Genomic DNA, 17,809 nt, shown 5'->3' with positions numbered 1-17,809 from the left:
AAACTATTCATCACTTGTAAATGTGTGACACTTACCTGTTATAAATGATCTATTCAAGGCATTTACAACACTTTCAGCACTCTCTAATTGCTATATACATACAAAAAAAAAAACATTATTTATTATAACATTTATGAAACGCATATTCATGTTTTGTAAATGATTAGTTAATCATTTACTAATCAATTGTAAATTACTTATAACTGAATCTACAAAACATACATACAATCATTAAAGGGGTGGTTGATTGCTATTTCACTTTTTTCATTTTAAATACTGTGTAATGTTGCTGTTGGTGCATGAACAGTATCTGCAAAGTTGCTGCGCTGAAAGTTCAACGTAAGCGGAGATATTGTCTTTTAAAAATCAGGAAGTTTAATGCCTACAAAAACGACTCGAATGGGACTACAACGAGATACTTCCCGGGTTTTATACGTAACTAACCCATACATTTACATCAACCCTCCCTCCGGAACATGTTCTGCTGTCGAAGAGGAGGAGTTATAGTGGAGAGAGCTGTAGCTGTCAGGTCTTCTGTGTTCAGGCTTCCTACAGACGCTGTAGTTCGTCAACAATGGTTAAAATTTAAGTTTGATTATGTTCCTGACAATTACAATCGTAGTTTAGCTCTCTGTGCTGCGCATTTTACGGAAGACAGCTTCCAGAATCTACACGAGTTCAATGTCGGATTCAACAAGAAACTATTACTCCAACATGAAGCAGTTACAGCTATAAAACCAGAGGCCACAACCTGCAAGTAAGATTTAATCATTTTAAATGTATTTGCCTGTATAATTTAAGACGTAATGTTTTAGTTTTATCAAGGATGTAAAAAAATGCCAGCGCTGGCTTTAGTATATGACAGATGCGTATAAACATTTTGGACCCGAATTTGTAATATGTAGAAATTTTGTAAACGTATTTTCCATGTATACTTTATGACGTAATTTTTTTATTTGATCAAGAACGCAAACCAATGCCAAAGCTGTTTGGTTATAGTAGCTAGTTAGTTCGATGTTATTTTGTGTGTATAAGAAACGTGTACAAACTTCAAAAAATCATCGCAACAGCAAACTTCAGCTGCTGTTATCATGTAAGAAAACGACAAACTGAGTAAACTACCGGTAAGTTTTGTGAATAGTTAAACGGTTGTTCATTCTATCAATTAAAAAACGGTATTACTCAGTCATGTATTCAGTTATATTAAATGTTTAATCAGGGGGAAAGCGTATCTCAAAAGCTAACAAACAGTAGCATTTTCAAGTAACAGCGTATGGAAATTCTTTGAGAAAATAATAATAATAAAAAAAAATTACCATTCAGAAACGTTTAGTAAGAGCCGTGTTTGCGGAGGTTCTGCTTGACTCTCTTTATCACCGCTCTCTGGCTCTGATTCTGGCTCAAACTGACGAGGCAATATTGACACCATTACATTTGACCGGGTAATGGGCGTGAAGATTCCGGACGCAGTTTAGCCAATTACAACACACCGGCCGAACTAACCAATCTGAGCTCATTGCCTGTTTCTGAGGGAGTGGTTTCATAGACTAAGGAAGTCAACCGGTCGTTCAAATGACAGAGGAGGAAGCGGCTTACAGTAAAGGTGAAATTTATGAAAAATAAGGCGTTTTTTAACAAACGAAACACGAAGACATGTTATATTGCAGCCCATAAACACAATCAAGCAAAGAAAAAAGGCAGTAAACCACCCCTTTAACATATCACTTATTAATCATTTATGAACGCATAGTCATGTTTCGTAAATAATTAGTTAATCATTTATTAATCACTTGTAAATGACTTGTAACAGAATTTACAAAACATACATAAAATGTTAGTATATCACTTGCTAATCATTTATGAATGTTCTGTAAATGATTAACTCATCATTAACTAACCACTTATAGATGACTTACAACTGAACGTTATTATAAAGTGTTACCGAATTTACTTTAAAATGAAATAAAAAAACTGAAAATTATTACAAAATAACTCTAAAATAACACTGTATATTATACTACAGTAATAAAAAAATTTATTCATCTATTTTTATTCAAATTATATTGTACAATATAGTATAATCCTGCACAGAAACATAGAAATGATGAATAATGAAGTGGCGATCCGGTTATAATCAGTGCAATGCATTTCAACTATACGTTGATTTAATATGCAGCAAGGCCACATCATGATTATGATTGTAATTTGATGAATCGTGACTCTATTGTTAATGCAGTAATCTCACTCATGACGAATATACATGCAGGAATGCGTGGCTCTATACGCTGATACACGTGTCGATCATGTGATTAATCCACCAGAAAGGTTCGGTGGGCGAGACCGGGGTCAGAGGTCACGACGGGCCGAAGGGAGACGTGGGTCACATCGGTGTGATCGGAGCGAGAGGATTCCCGGGACAGGACGGTTTTCCGGGACAACCCGGCGCTCCGGGATTTCCAGGGAAGCCTGTGAGTGTTCCTACTTTTCTCACAACTATAGCAATTAAAATCTTTGTTATAGCCACCAGATATTTCCTTTCGTAAGAAATAAACAGATGCTAAACACACCTCGGGCCGAGGCGATGATGTCAGAACGCATCATTTCAAGACGGCCTCGGGTCAAGACTGCGTAACTGAGGTTCTTTGAAAGCGGTGTGTGTTTTTAACGAGTGTGTGGATGTGTGTTTCAGGGCAAGCCTCCCTCAGAGGAGCATTTAATGAAGCTCTGCGGAGACGTTCTGAGGAGTGAGTATCTGACCTTCGTCAAGGTCGTTCTTCTCTCCTTTCTCTCTCTCAGCTGGTGTGGGAAGAGCGTACAATTAAAGCTGGTAGATAAAAGAAAAGTTCACTGGAAAGGAGTTTTTGTTACGGAGACTTGCTGAGCTATCACCGTTTGTACAGTTTTCTTTGAATTAAAGAGGTCAGCCACCTCAGCAACATGAGGAAGAAATAACCATGCTTTGGTAAATCGTAATTATGATATGCTAAGTCATAAGTATGAGATAAAAAGTCGACATTATGACATGCCAAGTAAGTCATAATTATGAGGTTGAAAATTCGAAATTGACGTGCTAAGTCATAATTATGAAATAAAAAGTCAAATGTTGGCATAAAAAGTTAAAACTATTAACTATTTTTAGATAAAATTCATCATTTTGACCTTTTTTATGTTGTTTTTTTCACTTCAACTTTTTAATGTCAATGACTTTAAGTCATAATTTCATTTTAGTATGTCATAATTGACCTTTTCTTCCATAATTTCGACCTTTTAATGTCAGATTTATGACAAATCATTTTTTATTTATTTTTGCTTTATAAAACAAAACATGCGTGCATGAATCACTTACAGTCCAATAAGATGCATATGAATATAGATAGATGCCGACTTTAAAGGCCTTTTCTTTGGATGAGATCAAGTGTTCACAGTAGAAGTGAGACGTCCCCTCAGTAAAGCATGTGTGTGTTCCTCAGTCGAGCTGGCCCGGCTCCTGCAGACGATGGGCCCTCAGCGCTGTGAGCCCTGCGAGAGCATTAAAGGGCCCCCGGGACACCCCGGGCCTCCAGGGCCCAAGGGCTCCAGCGGGTCCCCAGGTTATCCCGGCAGACACGGGGCTCAGGGATACTCAGGGCCCCCGGGGCTCCAGGGGCCGCCAGGGGTCAAAGGTGACGAGATCTCCGGCTATACCACGCCCAAATCATCTAAATGACTTTGGCTTTGGGTTTGTATTTTAATTGCATAATATGTTTGTTACTGTTTTAGGGGACACGGGCCCTCAGGGGTTTAAGGGCAGTAAAGGAGAGAGCAGACCGGGATACCCAGGGCCCCCCGGAGACACGGGTACAGTCACATTACTACATGATTATGACTAAACACTGCAGGCAAAGACATGGGTTTTCATGCACCGGTCAGATTTGTGAGATTTTGGGCGATTTGGCTTTTCATAACATGTTGTTTCAGAGTAGTGAAAAGAAAACATACAAAAATACACATTTAAGTGTTTAATTTATGCAATTCAATTCAATTCATATTTATTTGTATAGCACTTTTCAGAATACATCGTTTCAAAGCAGCTTTACAGAAAAGTCCACAGTACAGTTTAGAGTGATCTGTTATCAGAGACTGTATTTCAGAAATGTTTATTACACGTTATGTTAGTTTCAGAATGTATCGCACTTACAACACTCAATTACTCACTTACAACACATATCAGTCTGAAATCAGACTCAGAAATCTCCATTTCAGCAGCACTCATGATACAGTTCTGGGCTGCGTTTCCCGAAACCTTCTGAGCGCTGTCGTCCTGAAGTTACTCCTTAAGCTGTCCCGTATCGTTAATACGCGTTTCCCGAAACATTGGTAGTTAAGTTTACCTTCTGTAAGTCATACGCTCGGATGGTCTGGACTCTCATCGCTGTTAGCAGGAGGCCACCACTGCAGAACACATCTTTACATCTCAGTATAGAATATAATTGTAGTTAATACATCCAGTGTTCAATTAGGCTAATTCAAGTGCTTTCATGCACAGGATAAAATTGTAATTACACTGATTGTTGTTGGCTTTTTAATTATATTAACCAGAGGTACATCAGCTGGCAAACCATGAGGCAGTGAAGGCTTGGGAGTCTATTTAAAGGGAATGATTGTGAATGATTGCTCAAACTATGGCAGCGATACAGCGGATAGTTGTGCTAAGTGAAAGACGGCGCCGGCGGAGCCTTTCAAAGGCCGGTGAAAGCACTGTCAGTTTAGCCCTATTCAGACGCTAACTGTTTCTCATGGGGTCGTACGGTATTATCATCGTTTACTGGGTTAGTCTGTGATTTTATTCCCGTCCGAATCCAGAATGTCAGTGTTTTTCTCCCAGCACCCTGCTGCTATTTTGCAGTTTCAGAAAACAATTCCTCCACTGACCAGGAGAAACCTCGTCTAAAGTCAGTGCGCATGTTATTCAGATGTTATTTTAAGGGCGCATGCTTGGCCATGATGTAGCGTGTGCACAACACACACACACTTTGCTTCTCTCATCTACACACAGACGCAGCAGTTCACATTTTTGCAAATCATACATTATTACAAGAAAAATATTCCACACGAGGGAAATCATTGTTGCGTCCATGAAGATGTGAAAAATAGGCATAAATCTAGATTTTACCTAAATCATCATACGCCTGTTTAACCGAAGCTAATTTGTGTGTGTTTCTCCGTCCCCAATGTCACTTCTCTGTGTTTTACGGGCCTGACGAGAACGTCGGTCTCCTCGGCTGTGAACCGCTCCTGGCAAATCCGCCATTATAATAGCAATCCGCCACGGAACAAGCGCGCCTGCTCTTAAAGGGAATGTGAGATGACGCTCTGATTGGTTTATTTCACGTTACGCCCAAACCACACCTATGAGTAATGAAGCTGCTTCAGACCAACACATTTTAGATTTGCGTCGGAGAGTCATTTATCCCGCCGGTATAATAGCAACCCGAGATCCGCCCACAAAGTTACTTGCGTTTGCGTTTGATACTTGCGTTTCAGATCGTTAAAATAGGGGCCTTAGAGTCTTCATCGTGCGCTAAGAGAACGCTATCGGGAAACACAGTCCTGTTCATATCTATATTGTGAGGTTTTTGCTGAGCTGTTTGCTCATATATCACTCATCTAGATATTTAACTACTGAATTCCTGAAGCTTGATGAAAATCTGTTTGTTTTCTGTCTGTTGACAGTGTTTTCTGATTTACATAAACAGAGACCGGTAACTCTGACGCACTTTGGGCAACAGCTGTTTCATTCAATGGGCTATATTCATAAATGAAATGAAATAATTAGATAATACCTAATTTGCATATTTAAACATTATTCATACTTTTTTTTTTTTTTTTTTTTTTGGTGTGCAATTCATATTATAATAAATCAATTGGTGATATCTATTAGTTAAATAGCTTCAATCATATTCGCCTCAAATGAGTGATTTGTCGTGCACAATCTCTCTGGCAGCGTATGGGAATGAGTCTTGTGTAAGTGTCCCTCAACATCATCCACAGGGATCCAGGGTCCTCGCGGCAGTGATGGCGTGGGTGTTCCGGGTCCTCCGGGAATAACGGGTAAACCCGGGACTCCAGGCGTTCCAGGGAAAGCGGGCCCTCAGGGGCCGACCGGTGTGTGTGACATGTCCATCTGCTACCAATCCTATAACCTCAGGGACGAGCACTACATGAAAGGGCCTGAGTTCTGACACACACACACACACACACACACTCAGCTCTCGGACTGCCGTAGTAAACCCAGAGGAGTCTACAGACGTGGCTTCGGACTGTGCACTGCGATGGTGCAAAGAAACACAAGTGGCCTTTTGATGAATAATATCTATAGATTTATAGACATTTATAGATTTATAATCCTGCCTTTCAGTCCACAGCGGGTTTCATGAACACCATTAACACATGGTCATAAGGTCATTTGTGAAATAATACTGCAAGTGGAGAGATATTAAAATGTCATAAACATAGCAATTAACATTAATATGTATCACCATTACTTATGAATATTAAATATAAAGTAAATGGCTGTTTTGTTGCCAAACAAGAGACTATTGCACCATGATCTGAGATGCAGGACTGAAACACATTAGTTTGTTCGTCATTTGGTGCTTGAGGAAGATTAGGAATAAAGAGCCCTTATTATTTCATAGACATGCATTCAACATAACGGGGAAACTGTTTCTGTTTGTGTTTGACAAAAGTATGTCTTGATTTTCCTGACAATATTTTGATTGGACAGTTTGTTTTAAAGACAACATCCATCATCGTTTCACATTTCACTGAATTAATAATTGTAGTTTAAATAGCTGACTATTATTAATTTATATTATTTACATATTTGCATACTTTTTATATGATCTACACTGCCTGAAGGGAAGGTAAATACACACTTAACTCATTGATTATTATTCCATTAAATAAAAGGAATACGAACCATTAAATCAAAAGTATTTATTCCACTGTGTGTGTTCAAGAACTCATGCATTTCTCCTTTGGCAGTAAAATATTTAAGATGTGTAAGTTGTGAGAGACACATTTGACAGATGTAATTATTTTAAATATTTTACATTTATGTTTGAATCCATGCAAACTGCTTGTTGCATATGTATTTTTTTCCAGTGAAATCTTTCATTGTTCAAAAATGTTTGCTTTTTCTAAATTTATATATTACACATTTTCCACTTATATAATCTTTTACTCTAACATTCAATTCTAATCTGTTGTTTCATTCACTCGTTGAAGGTTAACTTCTGTACATGTTAAAACTGATGGAATTCCACAGACCTGTAAAGCTTGTGTATCCCGAGTGTTTTGTTGTTTTTATGTAAAAGCTGCAGGGATTCTGGGAAATTCCTTAATGATACAAGTCTAATTTGCCTTTGAGGAAAATCTGTGTGATTTGCTGAGAATGGCTTTGTTCAAATAAAAGGTGGTTCAAATAATCTGTGGTTTCATGACTACGATGTTGAACGATGTGGGTGAGGATCTTGAGTAATTCTGATGTCATCGCATAAAAAGGAAGGATGAATTATTTGAAGAAATGATTCAGCATTAGACAAACACACATCCCCTGTTCCTGCTCGCTTCCTTCGCTGAACTGGCCAGGAAACGGTGAAGAGTGTGTTATGGTAAGTGTAAAATTCATCATTTCAATGATTTATCGGTAACACTTTATAATAATGTTATTAAGTTATTAAGTTATTAATAAATAATGCAGGACTACATTAACACTTCAGCTACTATTAACTAATATAGAAACAAGCTTAACTAACCAGTAATACTGGATTTAGGAGATAATTCATTATTAGGTAATCAATAATTACTGAATGGGATTAGCCTCATTAATAACTATTAACTAACTGACACATTATAAAGAACATTATGGTGTTTCTGAGCCCTAATCAGTCTCAACGTGATCATAAAATGCATCACTAATTAAAATAACGGTCCAGATCACTATAGTCATTGAAGAGTGAGGTAACTGAGTAATTAGTGATGCATTTTATGACCACGTTGAGCAGAAAAAACTGCTAACATCTCAGACAAGTTAATGTTGCGATTAGTAATTAATTAGTAATTCTTTATAATTTGTCATAATTACCTATTAGTTCTTAATGAGGCCAATCTCATTAAGTAATTATTGATTACCTAATAAGGAACTATCTTAGTCCTAAATTCGATATTACTGATTAGTTAAGCTTGTTTCCATATTAGTTAATAGCAGCTGAAGAGTTACTGCTCATTAGTCCTTCATTATTTATTTTTTAATGCTTTATTTCAACATTCAGTTTACAGTGTGAAATGGCAAAATTAGAACACAATGATAATTATTAAGAATAACAATAATTTAAAGAATATAGTAAAAGAAAACACTTCACCAAGAGAGAAAGAGCCCTATCCGGACGGGATTAAACATGGAGAGGTGGAGTAAAGTCATTATTCCCAGAGCTTCTCCGTGATTTTAGTCCCGTCCGAATGTGCATCTCAGAGATCAATGTCAGTAAAGATTACGGCGATTTTTACCGTCAGTAAAAAGGTCTGGAATAATGACCTCAGGTGACACTAATCCCGCTGTATATATGTACGTAAATATTCCGTCATTTCCTGTTTAAAAGTAGTTTTCCGTGGATTTTCAAGTATGAAAAAGCATTCAGTTGCGTTCTAGACGCTGGAACGAGTCTGTGGCAAAACTGTGTTTTACACACACCATCAGATCAGAGAGAAGATCGACAGCACTTGTTAGAGGCACGAAACGTCTTTTAGCGTTAGATAAGTGCCTTTTACCAACACAATCCAATCTAAAGTTAATTAATACATCATTCAACTGGACATTATATATAAATATAGGTTATGTGTTTGCGCACGTGATATCAGGAAGCAGCGTACCACACACATGACGACAGGAGTGACAGCGGTGTGTAAATCCAGTTACTCTCCCACTTCTGCTGGTTTTACTGAGATCTCTTATCCAGTGCGAACTGGCCATTAATATTACAGACGTCCTGAGGTAAAATCACATTACTCCATCTACCCTGGTAAAGCTAATCCTGTCCGAATAGGGCTGGACAGTCAAATAAACAAAAAGAAAGAAAGAGTGCATTACTGAAATTAAAAGAAACCATGAATTAAGGTTAAAATGTTTGTGGGTCGTGCAAATTGTACATGATCTGAGCGCTTTTGGGTTCATTTAGAGACGATGAAACTGCAATCAACTAATGTTTTACATTCTCGTGTAAGAATAGCAAAAAATAGTCCTGCATAGTTACTTCTGACCATTATTACAGTGTTACCGATTTCTCCAGTCTTTCACTCGAATAAACCCGCTTAATCCTGCAGATGGAGCTTGTAACCATGACGATGGAGACGCCCTCCGAAACAATAGACTACGACTACAAGGGCCTGACACCGAACACTGGATACGTGTGCAGCCCCATCGACTTCAACGAGTTCATCAGACACTTTCTTCCACCGTTCTACTACGTCATCTTCATCCTCAGCATTCTGGGAAACGGAGTCGTTCTGCTCGTCATATACAAGTTCGAGAAGCTGAACACGGTCACCAATATATTCCTCATCAACCTGGTGGCGTCCAACATCACCTTCACGCTCACGCTGCCGTTCCAGGCCGTCCACCACTCGGACCAGTGGATCTTCGGAGAAGCTCTGTGTAAGCTGGTGGTCATCGCAGATTGTCTGGGTTTTTACAGTTCCATCCTCTTTCTGACTCTCTTGACGTTCGACCGATACCTGGCCGTGGTCCACTGTGTGGCCGCTAGCAAACAGCGCAGAACCTGCTACGCCGTGGCTTTGTCTTCAGTGGTCTGGGGCATTAGCCTTCTCGCTAGCCTCGATCCCATCATCTATTTCACCGTCGAAGAGTATCCGAAGTACGGGTTCATGTGCGAATACTCGAGCGAATCCCCGTGGAAAGTCTTCGGCGTCTACAAGCAGTTCGTGCTGTTCTTCATCTTCCCGTTGATGGTGTTCATCTACTGCTACTTCAGGATCACGCGAACAGTCATGGCCACGCGGATGATCGGGAAACATCGCACGGTACGCCTCATCTTCGTGATAGTCCTGATGTTCTTCTCTTTCTGGAGCCCGTATAACATCATACTCATGATCAACGAGCACCGAGATCCTGACGTGTGCGGCAGTGTGCTTCCGTACGCCGAGTACGTCACCGCGAACGTCGCTCGCCTTTATTTCTGCATCAACCCCGTTTTTTACACCTTTCTGGGAAGAAAGTTCCAGAACCATGTTCGAGGAGTGTTGAAGAATCAAACTTCGTGTTTATCGAGCCAAACTATTCTCAGCGGGAGCAGCAGAACGCTCTCTTGAGAGAGACGGACCGCCGTACTGGAGATGGTGGATATGGTGCACGCAATGAACTAGCGAAGAGTTGATTGATGTATACGTAATAAATCATTGTGATTTCGTTCATAATCATAGAGATGTGTGTTTAATGTATTTACTGATTTGGGCTGCACTTTATTGTAAGGTGTTACTGTTACAGTGTAATTACATGCTTATTTTAAATGGACTCTAACCGTGTCTCATTTAGTCATCACTCGTTCCGGAAAAGTAATTACTGTATAAAATGATTAGTTAGACCACTTTGCACTGTAATGTAAACATATAGATCATGTAACATGAACTGCAGTGAATTCTGAAAAGTAGAGAATGTCATTCTTGTTTGTAAAGCTTCACGTATATAAAGGGTTTATTGTTATTTCTGTGTACCCAAATGTTAAAGAATGAATGTGTTTTAGAGTTGTGATCATAGTTCAACACTGGAACAGATATTATGTGCACAGTTGAGTTTCATCACTACTCACATCAAGTGCATTAATACTGAGTAATGGTTGCATGTCTTTCATTTGATTACGCAAATCATATTAATGTGTTATGCATTACGACACTGATTTCTAGCACAAATGAACATCTCCTCTTTGTGTGTTTTTCCTTTTGACCCACTAGAACTTAAGATTCGTGATCATGAGAACAAACGTATTAAATGAAGGCCTTAAGGTCCGACTCAAACTGCAGAGCCAAGTGCATTTGCATATCTGAGATGCTTGTGAAGGGCTTTGTACATTATGTCAGGTCAGCAATGCATTTAATATATTCCTTTCAACAATCATCCGATTCAACATCTGTTGGCATTTTTTTTGCATGGGAATTACTTTGTTTCAATGCTATTTTAACATCACTGAAATAAAACAAGTTTAGGTTTAACATTTCATTTGTTTCATGTAACAAACATGTTTTTCTGGATTTAGTTTTAAGTTAACTATAATAACCCAGTTGTGAGTTAATATTAATTAGGTTTTGCACAAATAATTTAACATGATCTTTTACTCTTTTGAGAAATAAATAATACATCTGTATTTTTTTCTCATGTCAAAGCTGGAATGTAATAACTATTTCAGTTCTTTCACACAATGTTTCGCTAAAACCACCAAAATATTGGTAATAATTTGCAATAAGGTTCATACGTTAAGTAAGTGATAAAATATATCCATACGGTTGTTATCCCAGAATAAACCCGACCGAGTGATCAGGATCAGGTCCTCATTAGCCTGAAGTGGTTTATTCTGAGAACTCACACACACACACACACACACACATACACACACGCACGCACGCACGCACGCACGCAAACACACACAATCCTGAAGGGGGTTTATTCTGAGATAACAACCGGCCGGACGTATATTATCCCGCTTATTACACGGATACTTGCCACATAAGTAAATGTGTCCCCTTCTTTTACCAGTGACCCCTCTGTTCCTCCCTTATGCCCAGCTGTCTTCCAGCAGTTTGAGCGAGTTACTTTACACGTTCTCTCTGACGTAGTTAAGCAGCTTCGTCCTGCAAACTGCCTGCTGGACCGTATCCCTGCCCGCCTTCTCAAAGATGTCTTTAACACTGTTGGGTCCAGTATTTTATCTTTGGTTAACGCATCTCTCAGCTCAGGGTGTGTTCCAGCTGCTTTTACACATGCTGTTGTGCAGCCACTCAGTCACCTGAGCTCAACAGTTCACATCACCTGCAAAACTCATTCAGAGCAACACAACTCTTAACACACGGCTCAAACCGGCTCAGTGCAGCCAAACACTGGCACAACCCTCACTGAGATAACACACACTGCACAACCCTCACTGAGATAACACACACTGAGATAACACACACTGCACAACCCTCACTGAGATAACACACCCTGAGATAACACACACTGCACAACCCTCACTGAGATAACACACACTGAGATAACACACACTGCACAACCCTCACTGAGATAACACACACTGGCACAACCCTCACTGAGATAACACACACTGTCACTCAGAACACACTGAGATAACACACACTGTCACTCAGAACACACTGAGATAACACACACTGTCCCTCAGAACACACTGAGAGTAAAAACACGAGCATCAAACACCAATACAGAAAATACTAACTTTTCATCTTTACAGTTTGAACAATTTCAGTGACTTCATACAAAGTCATATTTTCTTCAAAGAAAAGAGTGACATTCTTTCACATGATTTATGTAAATTTTTAGAACGTAACAATTCTTTAAGGTAAATGAAAATTAGCAGTTTGCTTCAATAGTCTGTAGTAATTTACGGAATTACAGTAATGAGAAAAAAAGGTAGAAACTAAAAGTACATACTGTAATCCGAACAAATAACTGAGGGTCTAATCCTGCCTCTCTCTAGCATCAGGCCACAGGCTTCATCAACATCAGTTCCCATCAAAACCCGTCTTCCCTGTTCCATTTCCAAAATTAGTCTTTCTGAGCTCTACCTATATATATATATATATGTGTGTGTGTGTGTGTGTTCACTAGCAAGTCTAAAACAAGACACCTGCTTAGCCAGTGTGTGAAAGGCACAAGGCTGAAATCTCTTCTGTTGTGAATGTGTGGTTCACAGGTTTGACAGCAGTGTGTTAGCATTTGAACAAAGTGCTGTAAATCCACAGTGTTGTGCAGGTTGTGGTTAAAGTCATGGGATAAGTGTGTAGAGTTCTGAAAACTGTGTTCAAGCAATGAAGAACGAACTAGAGTTTGGTCCACATGAGCTGCTGCTGTGCAGACTGTAGAGGTTAGCACATGTGACTCCAGTTGTGCTCGCTGTCGTTTAGCAATCGACCTTCAGTTTTGTCTAATTTTAGATCTATTTCTAAACTTCCCTTTTTATCTAAAGTCTTGGAGAAGGTAGTTTTGAATCAACTTCAATCATTTTTAGATGATTTTAGTATTTATGAAAAGTTCCAGTCTGGTTTTAAACCCCGCCACAGTACTGAAACTGCCCTTCTAAGAGTCTATAACGACCTTCTCTTAGCGGTTGACGCAGGAAAATCTGCTGTTTTAGTGCTCTTAGATTTGACTTCTGCCTTTGACACAGTCAACCACTCTATCCTCTTATCCCGACTCAAACAAAGTGTTGGTATTACGGGCATAGCCCTAAAATGGTTTGAATCTTATTTGTCAGATAGGAGTTTTGCTGTCCGCCTTGGGAATTGCTCTTCTTCTGCTTTCTTGTGGGGTCCCCCAAGGTTCCATTTTGGGACCCATGCTCTTTTCTCTGTACATGCTGCCCTTAGGGTCCATAACATTTCTTTCCACTGTTTTGCAGACGATGTACAAATCTATTTGCCTGTAAAAAACAATGAGAAAGACACTGTCCAGCCTTTGTTGAACTGCTAGAGTGATCTCAAATTTGTTTGGATCAGAATTTTCTCTGTCTCAATGATAATAAGACTGAAATTGTTGTGTTTGGTCGTGCGGTACATTTTAGTGCCTGTGTAGATGCTCTTGGTACTTTAGGTTCCCATATTCAACTTTTTACCAAGAATTTGGGTGTGATTTTTGACAGTGCTTTTAAATTTGATAAACAGATTAGCTCTGTTGTTAAAACTAGCTTCTTCCAGCTGAGACTTTTGGCTGAGGTCAAGCCCTACCTGCTACGCAAAGACTTTGAAAGAGTCATACATGCATTTATTACGTCCCATTTAGACTACTGTAACTCTTTGTATGTTGGTTTGGATCAGTCATCCCTTCGTCAGTTACAGTTAGTCCAGAACGCAGCAGCTCGACTTTTAACCGGGACCAAAAAGCGCGGCCATATTACACCGGTTTTGGCCACGCTTCACTGGCTTCCTGTTTGTTTCAGGATTGAATTTAAAATTGTATTAATTGTTTTTAAAATCTTAAATGGGTTGTCGCCTTCTTATTTATCGAAGCTTTTACATGTCCACACATCTGTCAAAGCACTGAGGTCTTCCGATCAGATGCTCCTCGATGTGCCCAGATCCAGGTTAAAAAACAAAGGTGACCGAGCCTTTGCAGTGGCTGCTCCAAAACTCTGGAATAGTCTATTCATGGAAGAAAAGCTCGGACCATTGAAACATTCAAGTCCTTGCTTAAGACCCATTACTATGCAGTGGCTTTCAATTCAAGTTGAGCTTTGATATCTTGACCTTTCTCTAATGTTGATTATTTTGTATTGTAGATTGTGTATTGCTCGTGTATATTATCTCTTTGATTCTGGACCTTGTTAAGCACTTTGGTCAACTATTCTTGTTTTTAAACGTGCTATATGAATAAATTTGAACTGAACTGAATCGAACTAAATAATTAGACACACAATATTGATCTGAGTCTAAAGTTATCTGAGTTATTAGCTCTTTAAACACAGAGCTTCCGCGGAGAGAGCAGTTTCAGCGGAAAGATCAAACTAGACGGACATAAAGAGATACGGTATACAGTCATGACACTTATTACACAGCATTTCAACACATTAATAATTATGGGGATAAGAGATATTGATTTCAGACTACACTGTTTTAAAATCGTACCTGTTTGCGTTTGAATGAAACAAGAGAGAGCGAGTCCGCGATACTGGATGGCATAATTAAATAACTGTACACAAAATATTGATTCGACTGAGTTTTAATATTTTATTAGCTCACCAAACGCAAAACTTCCACGAAGAAAAGCCGTTCCTAGCGAGCGTATAGCGCTGCTGACTCCAGTGACCCGGATGAGCCGGTGTTTCTGTTCTCAGAGGCTGTTATCTGGGAATCACTTACCGCTGGATGGAGCGATCGACCAATCAGAGGCAAGCATTCCACAGAGCCGTGTAATAACATTAGTTAATGTTAATTAACTAACATGAACTAACAATGAGCAATACTTTTGTTACAGTAATCTTTGTTGATGTTATTTAATAAACATGCAGCTGTTCATTGTGTGTTAATGTTAGTTAGTTTCATCGCAGGTGTTGAATGCAAACGGAGAGCTGCGAGTCTCCTCCATCATGCTGATCAGCGCTGGGCTCCTGAGGGCCCGTGTGATCGCATCCGGGGCCGAGGAGCCTGAGGAGCCCTCGTCTGTGTGATCGCGCACGGGGCCGAGGAGCCTGAGGAGCCCGAGGAGCCCTTGCCTGTGTGATTGCATCCGGGGCCGAGGAGCCTGAGGAGCCCGAGGAGCCCTCGCCTGTGTGATCGTGTACGGGGCCGAGGAGCCTGAGGAGCCCGAGGAGCCCTCGCCTGTGTGATCGCGCACGGGGCCGAGGAGCCCGAGGAGCCCTTGCCTGTGTGATTGCATCCAGGGCCGAGGAGCCTGAGGAGCCCGAGGAGCCCTCGCCTGTGTGATTGCGTACGGGGCCGAGGAGCCCGAGGAGCCCTCGCCTATGTGATCGCGCACTGGGCCGAGGAGCCCGAGGAGCCCTCGCCTGTGTGATCGCGCATGGGGCCGAGGAGCCCGAGGAGCCCTTGCCTGTGTGATTGCATCCGGGGCCGAGGAGCCCGAGGAGGCCGAGGAGCCCTTGCCTGTGTGATTGCATCCGGGGCCGAGGAGCCCTTGCCTGTGTGATTGCATCCGGGGCCGAGGAGCCCGAGGAGCCCGAGGAGGCAGAGGAGCCCTCGCCTGTGTGATTGCGTACAGGGCCGAGGAGCCCGAGGAGCCCGAGGAGCCCGAGGAGCCCTCGCCTGTGTGATTGGGTACAGGGCCGAGGAGCCCGAGGAGCCCGAGGAGCCCGAGGAGGCAGAGGAGCCCGAGGAGGCAGAGGAGCCCTTGCCTGTGTGATTGCATCCGGGGCCGAGGAGCCCGAGGAGGCAGAGGAGCCCTTGCCTGTGTGATTGCGTACAGGGCCGAGGAGCCCGAGGAGCCCGAGGAGGCAGAGGAGCCCGAGGAGGCAGAGGAGCCCTTGCCTGTGTGATTGCGTACAGGGCCGAGGAGCCCGAGGAGCCCGAGGAGGCAGAGGAGCCCGAGGAGGCAGAGGAGCCCTTGCCTGTGTGATTGCGTACAGGGCCGAGGAGCCCGAGGAGCCCGAGGAGGCAGAGGAGCCCTCGCCTGTGTGATTGCGTACAGGGCCGAGGAGCCCGAGGAGGCAGAGGAGCCCTTGCCTGTGTGATTGCATCCGGGGCCGAGGAGCCCGAGGAGCCCGAGGAGCCCTCGCCTGTTTGATTGCGTACAGGGCCGAGGAGCCCGAGGAGCCCGAGGAGGCAGAGGAGCCCTTGCCTGTGTGATTGCATCCGGGGCCGAGGAGCCCGAGGAGCCCGAGGAGGCAGAGGAGCCCTCGCCTGTGTGATTGCGTACAGGGCCGAGGTGCCCGAGGAGCCCGAGGAGGCAGAGGAGCCCTTGCCTGTGTGATTGCATCCGGGGCCGAGGATCCCGAGGAGCCAGAGGAGCCCTCGCCTGTGTGATTGCGTACAGGGCCGAGGAGCCCTCGCCTGTGTGATTGCGTACAGGGCCGAGGAGCCCTCGCCTGTGTGATTGCGTACAGGGCCGAGGAGCCCTCGCCTGTGTGATTGCGTACAGGGCCGAGGAGCCCGAGGAGCCCGAGGAGGCAGAGGAGCCCTCGCCTGTGCGATTGCATCCGGGGCCGAGGAGCCCGAGGAGCCCTCGCCTGAGCAGGAGAGCATGCTGGGAACACTGTCAGAGGAAAGCAGAAGATCAGGCTGAGTCACGGCTCAGAATAGTGAAGTGTGGGTCAGTGACACACAGTCATGGGAACAGATGAGCCGGTCTCCCACTGAGAAATCACACAGAAGTAAAACAAACAGTGGCGGCTGTGGGGTTTAAAATAGAGGAGGCACACAACATTTTAGCGGTCGGATTTTGGTCACGTATATACCTGAATATCTATAGAAAACGACACATATATCAAGACAATATATATATAAGTTCACTTTAGTCCTAGCCCGTCACTTAAAGCAAAAAACTGTAAATGTCCGTGTTAAAAGAGCAGGTTTGGTCGTGTAGTGAAGCCGATTGCTGTAGATTATATCCAGTTTAGGCATGGGGTCTTCCTTTATTTTTCATTTGTAGCTGTTGTTTGAATGGTAGTTTAGTAAATTAGTTTGAGATCAAATATTCAATATCTCTACTCTCCATAGTGACATCATCAGCAATAGCAGTTCATTCTAATATCAGAGTATTTATGTCTTGCCATGTTACTTTTCTCAACACTCCTAATCCCTGAAAGTGAAATACTCGATGGTGATTTGCAATTATTATTATTTTTTATTACCAATGGAGGCACAAGTCTATGGACCCTTTCTCTCTCCCATCAGACTCTTATTTCACGGGTTCGGCACATTCTGGGAAGCAGCGTGCGGTGGTTACACTTCAAGAAATACACATTCTGAGACTTTTTGGGTTTTGAGTTTTTGGGGTTTTGAGTAGGCTGTGCCTCCCCTGACGAGCCGCCACTGAAAACAAATGCACTTAATTATATTTCAAATTGTCTCCACTAAATTA

The 17,809-nt window shown here is 41.9% G+C and overlaps 2 protein-coding genes across 2 annotated transcripts in view; both read left to right on the top strand.

The window, feature by feature from the left end:
* The window catches only part of LOC311284373 (uncharacterized protein), an 88,690-nt gene extending 81,233 nt beyond the window's left edge, over positions 1-7,457 (top strand). The window contains exons 24-28 of the mRNA XM_084399369.1: positions 2,322-2,468; positions 2,690-2,744; positions 3,471-3,662; positions 3,760-3,837; positions 6,031-7,457. Of these exons, the coding sequence (XP_084255495.1) occupies positions 2,322-2,468; positions 2,690-2,744; positions 3,471-3,662; positions 3,760-3,837; positions 6,031-6,221 (663 nt within the window). The 3' untranslated portion in view covers positions 6,222-7,457. The remainder of the gene's footprint in view (positions 1-2,321; positions 2,469-2,689; positions 2,745-3,470; positions 3,663-3,759; positions 3,838-6,030) is intronic.
* A 104-nt stretch (positions 7,458-7,561) lies between these two features.
* LOC311284437 (C-C chemokine receptor type 5-like) lies at positions 7,562-11,270 on the top strand. The gene is made up of 2 exons (XM_084399467.1): positions 7,562-7,655; positions 9,364-11,270. Exons 1-2 carry the CDS (start codon positions 7,653-7,655, stop codon positions 10,366-10,368), a joined length of 1,008 nt encoding a protein of 335 aa, XP_084255593.1. The 5' UTR covers positions 7,562-7,652; the 3' UTR covers positions 10,369-11,270.
* The last annotated feature ends 6,539 nt before the right edge of the window (positions 11,271-17,809 follow it).

Source organism: Rutilus rutilus (genome assembly GCF_951802725.1).
Source record: "Rutilus rutilus genome assembly, chromosome: 24".
Lineage (NCBI taxonomy): Eukaryota > Metazoa > Chordata > Actinopteri > Cypriniformes > Leuciscidae > Rutilus > Rutilus rutilus.
The sequence above is the reverse complement of the archived record's forward strand: the minus strand, read 5'-3'. Positions and strand labels throughout refer to the sequence as shown.